The 12,347-nt window shown below is 47.7% G+C and overlaps 1 protein-coding gene across 1 annotated transcript in view; it reads right to left on the bottom strand.

Moving 5' to 3' along the window:
• Positions 1–12,347, bottom strand: part of LARS2 (leucyl-tRNA synthetase 2, mitochondrial) — a 148,020-nt gene that overhangs the window by 22,399 nt on the left and 113,274 nt on the right. Inside the window, exon 15 of the mRNA XM_010862414.1 lies at positions 1,084–1,189. Coding sequence (XP_010860716.1) covers positions 1,084–1,189 — 106 coding nt within the window. The remainder of the gene's footprint in view (positions 1–1,083; positions 1,190–12,347) is intronic.

The raw sequence follows: 12,347 nt of genomic DNA on the forward strand, positions 1-12,347 counted from the left end.
GGCGGACCCTCCCCCCCAGAAGGACGCGTAGGTGGGGGGGATGCCGAGCCGGTTTTCACAGCGTATCCAATCCGGAAACACTGAGGGAGCCGTTCAACGTGTCCACTTGAAGAATCCCACTAGTTCACTTAGTGTGACGTGTTCTCTCCCTTTAGACATCGTGACCATGCTTTGGTTTTCAAGTAAATGAGGCCCACCTCCCGCCACAAATCTGCCTTTCATGAACTGGTAGTACACTTGCCAGCTTTTTCTCAGCCACAAAACAAGACAAAGCAATGCCCTCTTTTTAAAAAGTAAATCACGTATATACAAAAAGGACAGGAAAAAAGGATAAGGAGGACTCGCACACTGCTGTTTTCTTTATGGATTCGGGGCCTCCTCTGGCAGCTGGCAGCTGACCTGCCAGGGTCTCGGGGCAGCAGAGCATGTCTGAGGTCACTTCACCTGGAGGGAGGTCCCCGTCCGTGTGAAGTCACCAGAAGGTGAGCTCACCCCATGAGCGGGGTCCACGCGTGGGGTTAGCTCGCTGGGCTCACGTTACACGTGGGTCCTGCTGTGCAGCCCTGTTCCTTCTCTCCTCCCCGCTCCACACTCTCCGTCTGGATGGTGCTGACAGAGGCCACCCTCCCTGGCCGTGTGGGGATGAGGTGGCCTTGCAGCCAAGCCCCAGCGGCTGGGACCAGGAAGGACACCTGACAAGGTTAAGTCTCCTTCTCTGCATTGGAACTGAGAGAGGGCACTGGAGCCAGGGCTGACACTGTTGGGCACTGGAGCCAGGGGTCCCGAGGAGGTGAGGCAGGAGGTGGCCCTGCATCTGCCCAAGGGCACTCTGCATGCTGAAGCCAGGGACAGCGGGATCCAAGCCTGGCAGGGGCAGGAGAACAGAGCGGAGCAGGAAGCAGAACTAGAGGCTGGAGAGCGACAGAGGAGACAGCATTGGCTTCGACTTCCTACATGCTGCCCCTCCCTGCAGCTGGGTTTGGGCGATGGCCCTATGTGCCTGGGTGAAACCCGCCTTTGTGTGGATTTCTGTTCCTCCTAGCTAAATATTCCTTGGCTCCAAGAGCAACCAGATGGGCCATTCTTACCTGTGAGATCTACTTCCTCTCGCCGTAGATACTGTCCAGACGGTAGGCGGAATGTCTGCCCCTTGATAAGGCCTTGGGCCAGCAGTTTATGAAAAGGCTCTCTGAGGAAAGAAAACAGGAGAAGAAAACTGGTGGGGCGGGGACTGGAAGCATCCAGAGAGAGCAGTACAAACCTTACCAGCTGATGAGTACAGATAACTGCTCTTTGTGAAAACAGGCTGACCGCTTGTCGACTCAACTTGCACAAATGGCTCCTTACACATAAATGCTAAGAAAACTAGGTCAAATCAGTGGAGAGTAACGACTTTCCAACGTGGTGAAGTGCCATGAACACCAGGCCTCACAGCTGGCAGTCCTGGATTGGAATCTCTGTGCTGCTTCTCAATGAGCCAAGGCAAGTCACTTCTTTACTCTGAGCCTCAGTCTGCTCATCTGTAAAATAGGGATCATAAAAACCTGCCCTCAAAGGGTTGTTGGGAGGATTAAATGAAACAACTGCATGAAACTGCTTGTAAATTTTAAAGGTATGTACAAAGGTCAGTTGAGCTTCCCTGGTGGTTCACCGGTAAAGAATCCGCCTGAAATGCAGGAGATCCAGGTTTGATCCCTGGGTCGGGGAGATTCCCTGGAAGAGGGCCTGGCAACCCACTCCAGTATTCTTGCCTGGAGAATCCCAGAGGAGTCTGGCAGGCTAGACCCCATAGGGTTGCAAAGAGTCAGACATGACTGAAGCGACTGAGCACACATGCGTGCACAAGCGTCAGTTATGCTGAGCCCGGAGTAACGAAAAGTTCAGGATGATACAAAGAGGTCTACGTTGGGGTTTTATTCATGAAGATAATCCATTCCTTAACTTTTATACAGTGTCTGCTTAAATTCTTTTTAATATTTTTAAATCATGCAAATTATACATGACTATACCACTTTTGTTCAAATTCAAACACCACTCCCCCTGTCTTCCCAGGCCTACTGCCCTCTGATGAGGCAGTTACTATTAGTCCACACAGATCTACTTCCTTTTTCCTTTTGGTTGCACAGCATGGCGTGCGGGATCTTAGCTCCTCAACCAGGGACTGAACCCAGGCCCTGGCAGTGAAAGCACTGGGTCCAATCACTGGACGAGCAGGGAATTCCCCAGATTCATTTCATTTTCAGCATCTATTCAGTACTTTATATGGGTGGATTATAATTTATTTATAGTGCCTATTTTTTTTTTTTTAAAGCAGTGTTAGTCACACCCTTACTGGCTGAATAGTGAACTGAAGACGTTTTCTCTTAAGAGGACAAGCAGAGGTTTGACCCTCGAACTGAAATTATTTCAGATTTGAAACTGCTGTGCAGTTTTAAAGTATGTAAGAAAGAGCTACTCCACATTCAATTTGTGGAGACCTCTGCTGAGAGCACGTGTCCATATCTCGCTCTTATAAAGCACAAGGAGGAACATTTGAGCGAGGAGACGGACTGACATTCTCTGCCGACATCACCCCCAGCACAACTCATCCATCAACATGAGAACCCTCGGGGGCTTCAAGCTCACGTACATGGAGTGGCTTTTTAGAGGCTCAAAGACCCAATAGATGGCATCACCAACTCAATGGACATGGATTTGAGCAAACTCCAGGAGACAGTGAAGGACAAGGAAGCCTGGCGTGCTGCAGTCCATGGGGTCGCAAGGAGGTGGACACGACTTTACGGATCAAACAACAAACAACTCAAAGACCCAATAACCTCAAAGAGGCCAAGCAGAGCACAAACACAGCTCTAGTGATGGAGGCACGGGGTGTTGGCTTTGTTAATTAACAGAATCTCATTTCACACTCGAGGCTAATACAGATGAACCCTGTACAGAGGAAGAAGGCCTCTGGACAGGGCCCTGCTTTGTACACCGTGCAGCCCGTCACAGCAGCTGTGTGGACAGATGCGGTTTAAAGGAAATTCTCCAGTGGACTCAGAGGGATGGAGTGGAACAACGGGGATGACTGAAAATGAGATGAAGGTCAGCTAGAAAAATAGGACCCCTAGTCTCTGTGTTTTAAAATCCTGTTATGAGCATGTGTATGTATGTGTGTGTGCATATGTGAGTTTGGTGGGGTGTGTGTATGTGTGGGGGTATCTGCCAAGGTGTAAAACACCCGATATAATTAACATTAAATGGAAATTAGTCAAGTTACTCAGTGTCATAGGGCCTGTCCACCATGGGACCGTGTTAATTTGGAAGACGTACGTGCAGAAAAATAGTCACCCCATTGTTCTGGCTCCAAAAGCTATCTTAATAAGCTCTTTGAGTCACAAAACTGCCTTCCTCCTACCTCGCAGACATTCCACCAGCAATGTCACCACTGGCAGAATGACGTCCTTCTGTACCACGTCCCAGGAAGATTCCCAGACAACGTGAGTGATGTGAAAAATGATCTGTTACAGTGTACTTGGATCTCAGGCTGACTTTTACCCCAGAAGCACCTTTAAGGGGGAGCAATGGTGTCTGTGGTTCCCATTTCTCAGGAACACAGGCACAGAACCGTGAGGAACCTGGTGTCCTTGGGCCACACGCGCTGCATCCGGGGCAGGTTGGGGTTTGGATGCCCAAGACCCCAGATCTGCATTTTCCTCAGGAAGCTCAAGGGCCCCTGCCCACAGACCGAGTGTGCAGCTCTCTCTGCCGCCAGCCCCGTCTGCCCTCTGGGCCTCTCCCTCCACAAATGCCCCTGGTCCTCAGAGAGGTCCCAGGGACACCTGGCTGTCCCCAGAACCAGCCACGCTCCCTAGGACTCGGCAGGAATGCCCATCTCAGCCTGAGTTCCTGGGGTAACCCAGACCCGGCCTTCAGCACTGAGCGCAGGCACCCCCTTCTCTGGTGGGCATCCCTGTCCCCTGCAGGCAGCTCTGGACTCTCCTTCGGGTCCTGCCATGTCCAGCATGCTCGGCCATGAGGAGCACGCCCAGGCTGTGTACTGATGACAACATAAATACCCGTCTACCGCCGCCCTACCCCGTAGTGACAAGGACTGTCCTTTCATCTGTCTCAGCGCTTAGCACTGTTTCCATGGACGACAGGCCCTTTAAACATGTTCAAAACACGGACGATGGATGAAAAAATACAAATGAACAGACAGACGGACGGCGGGACGGAGGGAGGAAGACATGGATGTTTGGGGCTGCCAGCTCTTGAAGCCATCTGTGCCTTCCATCCAATCTGGGGTGGCACCTGGATTTTAACCTCATTACAACAGAAGATATAACACAGTTTTAAAACAGAAGGAGAAAATCATATGGTTACTTTTACTGGGCAGACGAAGACAGTGGCTAAACAGCAAACTGAACGAGTGGCCTACGTGTGAGGGCGGCCTCCCCCACACCCGGTGGGGCCTTCCCTGGGCAGCAGTGGGCTCGACGGGGCCGACTTTGCACACCCCCGGGGTGCACACTTTTGACCACTAGCTCATCTTTTAGGAATCTTCCTCAAATAATTTCACATGCTGCTGCCTCACACAAAGAGACACTCTGCAACGTTCTTCCTGCTGGGCTCAGTGGCAGGAGGATGAACGTGCCGTTACCGACTTAGGCTCTAGTGTCCCTGTGCTCTAGTTTTTGAGGTTTTTCCTTTCCTTTCTCACTCTTAGTACATGGCTTTGGTCACTCTTAATAGAAATAAGAAATATGTCCTTGGGATGGAAGAAGGGAGGGAATAATTTGGATCCCAAAGGTAAAGATTATCAGTAGGATGATCAAAATCAGTAGCTTTAAGCTTCCAGAAGGGGCAGGGGCAGAAATAAGGAGCTTGGGCTTCATTCTTGCAGGTTATTAAGTGGTGCAATGCTGCCCTCTTCTGGGGATGCATAGAATTGCAACCTTCTGGAATTTTTTTTTTTTTTTTTTTTTAAACTAGGGGCAGTACTAAAGAAGGTTCAAATACCATACAGTCATGCTCATTTTCATTTCACATACTAATAAGGTTATGCTCAAAATCCTTCAAGCTAGGCTTCAGCAGTTCATGAATGGAGAACTTCCAGATGCACAAACTGGGTTTAGAAAAGGCAGAGGAACCAGAGATCAAGTTGCCAACATTCACTGGATCAAAGGGAAAGCAAGGGAATTCCAGAAAAACATCTATTTCTGTTTCATTGATTATGCTAAAACCTTTGATTGTATGAACCATAACAAGCTGTGAGAAACTCTTTAAGATAGTAATATCAAGACCATCTTACCTGTCTCCTGAGAAACCTGTATGCTGGTCAAGAAGCAAGTTAGAACCCTGTATGGAACAACAGACTGGTTCAAGATTGAGAAAGGAGTACGGCAAGGCTGTTTATTGTTACCCTGTTTATTTAACTTATATGCAGAGCACATCATGCGAAATGCTGAGGTGGATGAGTTACAAGCTGGAATCAAGATTGCCAGGAGAAATGTAAACAACCTCAGATATGCAGACGATACCACTCTAATGGCAGAAAGCAAAGAGGAACTAAAGAGCCTCTTGATGAGGGTGAAAAGAGGAGAATGAAAAAACTGGCTTAAAACTCAATATTAAAAAAACTAAGATCATGGCATCCTGTCCCATCACTTCATGGCAAATAAAAGGGGAAAGGGTGGAAGCAGTGACAGATTTCCTCTTCTTGGGCTCTAAAATCACTGAGGATAGTGACTGCAGCCATGAAATTAGAAGACTGCTCCTTGGAAGGAAAGCTATGACACACATAGACAATGTATTAAAAAGCAAAGACATAATTTTGCTGACAAAGGTCAGCAGTTAAAGCTATAGTCTTTCCAGTAGTCATGTATGGATGTGAGAATTGGACCATAAAGAAGGCTGAGCACCAAAGAATTGAGGCTTTCAAACTGTGGTGCTACAGAAGACTCTTGAGAGTCCCTTGGACTGCAAGGAGATCAGACCAGTCAATCCTAAAGGAAATAAACCCTGAATACTCACTGGAAGGACTGATGATGAAGCAGAAACTCCAATCACTTGGCAACCTGATCACTATGAAGAGCTGACTCACCAGAAGAGACCCTGGGAGAGACGCTGGGAAAGACTGAGGGCGGAAGGAGAAGAGGGCATCGGAGGGTGAGGTGTTTGGATGGTATCACTGATTCAACAAACATGAACTTGGGCAAACTCCGGAAGCTGGTGAGGGACAGGGAGGACTGGCATGCTGCAATCTGTGGGGTCACAAAGAGTTGGACACAACTTGGCAACTGAGCAACAATAACAACTCTAGCTGCACTGCTCGGGCTTCTCATCGCGGTGGCTTCTCTTGTTGCTGAGCACAGGCCCTAGGGGGCGCGGGCTTCAGCAGCTGCAGCACGTGGGCTCAGTAACTGTGGCGCAAGGGGCTTAGTTGCTCCACAGGATGTGGGATCTTCTCGGATCAGGGATCAAACCCATGTCTCCTGCACTGGCAGGTGGATTCTTTACCACTGAGCCACCAGGGAAGCAAGCCCCTTTATTTTTAATTGGAGGATAACTGTTTTACAATAATGTGTTGGTTTCTGCCATACAACGTTGAATCAGCCATAAGTTTACATATATCCCCTCCATCTTGAGTCTCCCTCCCACCCTTGAACCCCCCATCTCAACCCTCAACCTGTGGGATTCTGACCCTAACTCCAGGCTTTCTGCCTAAAGCTACACACTTCTCTGCCCTCATCTTTTATAACTCTCTTTTTTAAAAGTGAACTTCTAAATGAAGTAAAGTGCACATATCGAAAAGCTTGTAATTCCTACTGGTAAAACTTGAGGAATTTCCACAAGATAAACACACTGGTGTAACCAGTACCCAAGTCAACGATCAGAATGTGACCCACCTCCTGGAGGCCCCCTCCTCCCACTCCCAGGCACCGTCTCCCCACCCAGGCACCACCCGCCTGGCTGCTAATACCATGGATCAATTTTGCCTGTTTCGAAACCACTTCTACCCCTTTCAGAATGAGGGAATCTCGCGGGAGCACCCACACTGGAGGCCTTTCCCAGAAAGGCAGGCGTTCCCTCTCAGACAGCAGAGCACCCAAAACAAGGCCTGCCAGTTAAATAAGTCTTAATTTCCGAAAGTTAGCAACCACGCAACTTGATGGTTGAGCCTCATGCAGGTTGCCTTCCCCCAGGGTTGAAGAACTGCAGTGGTGGCCGGAAGGGCCATCTAGGGCAGGGATGGCAAGACTGCCCCGGTGCCCCTGCCCCCATCACGGACCCACGGCTGCATGTCCTGGTGGACTCGGGCTGAGCCTCAGGATTCTTGGGACCATGTGCTCAGAAAGCAGAGTGACACCTACCATTTGTTTATTCCGCAGCTATTTACTGAGTGCTTACAACATGTCCAGCGCTGAGCCAGGCATTTAGGGCAAGGCCAGCCCTGCCCTCACGGAGCCGGCCTGCCTGCTGTCACTGAGCCAGACGGAGGCCTGCCCACCCTCAGGGCTGTGGGGGGGAACACAGAGTCCAGTCAGAGCTGAAGACCGACTCCTGCCACACCAAGTCCAAACTGCTCGCTCGGCTATGGAGGACTTCCGCCCCTCTTCCGCTTCCTTTCCTCTTTCTTACACGCGTTGCCCACAGGCGCTTCCGTGTCCTCACTCACTGTTCCCTGAAGTGCCCATTTGTCAGAACTCTACCCCTCCTTCCAGGCTCCACTCAAACGCCAAATCCACTAGGAAGGCATCTCAGGCCCTCCTGGGCAAAATTAGCTGCTGTTTCTTCGGTGTGTCCAGTGTGGTTCCTATAACTGCATTGGGCAGGTATTACATGTCACTGTGCGCTCATGTGAGTTCTTTGCTGCCTGCTTTCCCCGAGAGTGGGGAATAGGAGGATCCTTGAAGACCCCTCTGGCACCCAGTTCATCACAGATGCTCAGTTAAGGCAACTGGTTTGAGCTATGTCGAGTTTGTTTCCATGAACGAATAAACAAATCTGCAGGAGCAGAGAAGGGGACGGTGTGGAGGGGACAAGAGATGAGGGAAGAAAGGGGATGAAGGGTGGGCATGGGATGCTACTGCTTCCAAGTAGGGCCAGGCCCTTTTTGCAGAGAGAGGCATGCTCAAAGATTTCAGACTCTGTCCACCTGAAGCCCATGGGAAGATCAGCAGGGAATGAGTGTGGAAGAGGGACAAATTCCACAGTGGGGCAGGGGCCCCCCAGTTCCTGGAATCCTGCTCAGTCCCCAGTGATTCCCCCTCCACTCTTCCAGGGCCTCAGGGCTCTGGGAAGCTGCTTCTCATCCCTTTTACACTTAGGTGTAGTTCATCTCTGAATGAGGAGTCATGTTTGTATTTGAGCGACAACTCGGCACAGACCCCTCTTGCACACAATCAAAAAGCTTACAGGAAAATGGGTGGCCCAAGACATGCTCATAAATCACCAGCAAGGAGGAGGCGTGGAGTGTGATACAGAGAAGCAGGTGGCATGGGCGTGGGGGCCAAGGGGACGTCAAGGGTCCTGCTGGAGAAGACGGCACACCACACTGCCAAGCTCATGATTCAGATCCACAACAGTGTAATTAGTGTATTTCCCATTTGTACGTTCATTCACCAAAAGGCACCTGCAAACAAAACTGTATAAGCAACCGAGATATTCACGTGTCATAACGGCTCTGCATAGCAGGGAGCTTTATGATAAGAAAGTGCAAAGTCTGCCACTCCAAGCCACCAACAAACCCCTTCGGATTCCGAAGCCATCAAAGATGGAGGCGTTGTGCAGGGCCTCGGCCTTGGGGAAGGCCTAGATGGGTTTCACATTCATGAATACAAATTAGTGCTCTTTTCCTTGAGTCAGACTTCCTCTTACTCCTTCAATACCACCCTGAGGGTTGGATTACTTTCATATGCACTGAAGCACGGCTCTACGCAAGTAGAATGATGAAAAGTGATGGAGTTGTCAAGTGTTTCCTTGACAGTCTGGACTGTGCTAACTCAGAAATTACAACTAATTCCTGCTGGTCACGGAAAGGCACCTTTGTCCAAAGAAGGAGAGAAGGAAGGAAGGGAAGGTGGGTGTGAGGAAGGGAGGGAGCGAGAAAGGTGACTAATCATTAGGATTAACAAGGAATTTCAGAACACAGGCAGGCTATTTAAAGCATCCTTACAAAAATCACTGCATACAGGAATGTCTTAGTCAAGATGTGGCTAAAAGAATCTCAGGATTCATCAGAGCCAAAACCAGTGACTGCAGGTGACATTTTCTTACTTATGAAACCCTGGATAACCTGCTCCCCTCTCTCCTGCCTGGTCAGTCGGCTACTATGTAGATCTGGAAAGAAGAAAGCAGAAAGCTGCAGATCTCTGAAAACAGTCTCTAATTGGGACTTCTCAGACTAACTTCACCTTGCTCTTCGTCCCTGCCCTGAGTCCAGGGCCATCGTGTTCACATAATTGGCCTGTTTCTAAGCATGGAGACGTGGCTTGTCTGAAAATATCACTGTTTCCATTTCCTAGCAGATAGCCAGGGGCCTGGAAGGAAGTCTTATTAATACCATGAGACTCAGGTAAAGTCTTTCTTTTTTTCCTTACCTTTTCCTAATAGCTCCATTTCTGGTGTGATTAGAAAAAGCTCCCTGGACCACAGATGGAGGCCTGCTGAGCTCACAATGGTCAGTAGCTGGCTGTCAGCACGGGAAGCAGCAGCTTCTGACGCCACCCCACCCTTTGATGACTGCAAACTGCAGACAGAACGTCAATTCTGGGAATTTAGTCTCTCTGGGTTGTATGAGCAGCTGAGGCTGATGCTGACTCCCCTCCAACCCGCTACTCCCCCATGCTCACAAATCACATTGCATGCCCAGCACACTTCCCTGCTTCAGAATATAAACTGTAAATGACTTCGCTTTATTTTCTGTTATAGAGTCACATAGTCATTGGGAAAAAAACATCTGGGGAAAAAACCATTAAGAAATAATAAAATCATCAATAAGCTCACCATCCAGAGAGAACCAGTGTTAACATGCTCACATAATTTTTTTTCTAGTCTTTTCTCTTGCTTTGTGTGTGTACTGGTGTGTGTACATGTAAAGACAGAGAATCAAATTGTATCTACAAATTTCTGCCTTGGTTTTTTCACTTCTGATTACTTCAGATGTATTTCTCCTTGGTGTTCAACATCCTTTGTAATATATATAAAGAGTTGTATGCAGTCCTCCATAGAGATGGAGTATACTTTGCCCTTTCTCAGCATTCTGGGGCATTTAGGTTTGGGGTAATACTTGAAATCATACTTATATGGACATTCTTGTGTATTAGTTTGTGTTTTAGGATAGATTTCTAGAAGTGCAATTAGTGTGCCCACAACTATTTTTTAAGGCACTATTTTATGACTATTTTTAAAGCACTCCCTCTATACTGCTAAAATGCTTTTCACGAAGATTGTTCCCAACTGTAGTGCATGAGAGACCCGCTCTCGCTGGGATGCTGTACGGAAAACGCTTATTTTGTGTTCCTTTTGCTGCCAACAAGATAAACATTTTAGAGTATGTTTACTGATCACTTGCATTTCTTCTTTTGCAAATTTCCTGTTGACATAACTTCCAGCTTAATCATCAACCTGACGTTTCAGACACACAATAAAGGCACCAGTTGTACCATGGGCTGGCACTTCTAATCCAGAGGCCAGTTTCTTCTTATAAATGGTAAAGAGCCCTTCTGGAAATTCAAACCGCAGACCTAAATGTGCAAGTGATGAAAGAAAGGGCCCGGGCTCTTTTAGGAAATAGGAAGATTATTAGATCCACATAAACCTTTGCTTTTGTATTTGAAGACATTTAACCAGAATCAGAGAGTGAAAAGGGTACTCAGAGGTGACTGAATCCCCAATCTATGAGGCCAGGGAGAACCACAGGGGTTAGAACTCTCGTCTGCACCACTAATCACAGGACCAAGAGCAGGAAGCAGAGGTTTCAGGACTCCCAGTCCAGACCTACTACCTGAGACAGTGGCCAAGCGACTGACTGAGAAACGAAAAGCGGGACAACTGAAGTCCCAAGTCCCTCCTGATAAAACAAAAGGCATACAGAAATAGACAGGAAATTCCAATTTATACACATTTCGAAAAAGGAGCTAATAAATAAAGAGAAACACACACGTGATTGACAGGTCTCAAAATTTCGCCCTAGACCAGCTTGATAAAGTTGTTTGGGGGCTTTAAAATAAATGCTAATTGGAGAGCTCTGAATTACTCACCACAGAAAGTGGACGATTTTCATTTCATCTGAGGCCAACTGGTTTACAAAACACCTCCACTGAAGAGGTAATGCTCAGAAATAAAGAGTTTTCAGACGCTACTGTTGCCCTGATGTGATTGAACAGGAGCAGTGCTGACAAGTGTGCTGAGAAACAGAGATAAGATGACTTTCTGCACCTTCTTCAGAAAGGTCAGCCTTCTGAGGACTTAACTCTCCCTCTATTGGGGGGAGTATGAAGGCATGGAATAGAATTGAACCATCTTGGGAAGAATTTTTAAAATATATATTGCATAGGTATATTTCTATTTATACCATACAGTTGGCCCTTAAAGTTGATGGTAAGGCAAATTCCAGGTGGACCTCAGGCTTTGCAAATTTTAGAAATGTATTTAATAGAAACAAGTCACATCCAAAACAGTGTTGTAAAATTATGTCGGAATGCTACAAATCTTTTTCTGCTTGACTATAGTCTGAAAACAACGCAAACAAGTCGGAAAAGTAGCCAGGTCCTGTCCTACATCTTAAATTAGTTAGCCATTAGGTAATTTATTGACTCATTCATTCCTTCTACAAATAATGGTTCCAAGGCTGAGAAATGCACCCTACTGTTAAGAAGCCAGAAATCATTTGTGGTCTTTGTTTCTAGACCTGCATGCGTGCATGCACGCTCAGTCATGTCTGACTCTTTGCGACCCCATGGACTGTAGCCCAGCAGGCTCCTATGTCTACGGGATTTCCCAGGCAAGAATACTGGAGGGGGTTGCCATTTCCTACTCCAGGGGATCTTCCCAAACCAGGGATCAAACACATATCTCTTGAATCTCCTGCACTGCCAGGCAGATTTTTTTTTCCACTGAGCCACCTGGGAAGCCCTAAACCTACATGAGAAGGAATTATTTCTCAGGTTGTACTTGATGTTTGAACTTAGCCTTTCTCTATCCAACTTTCCCTATCCCAAGGAGAACATTTCCTTTGAAGAACATACATTTTACTCTGTTTATATCAATAGGGTTAAACTCAACTGACTGAAACAAATATTTGCTGAGATAATGTCCATGAGACTGTGATAGTTAACAGGACACAGGTTCCATCCCCCAGG

This window comes from Bison bison, unplaced genomic scaffold (assembly GCF_000754665.1).
Source record: "Bison bison bison isolate TAMUID 2011002044 unplaced genomic scaffold, Bison_UMD1.0 scf7180017864482, whole genome shotgun sequence".
NCBI lineage: Eukaryota > Metazoa > Chordata > Mammalia > Artiodactyla > Bovidae > Bison > Bison bison.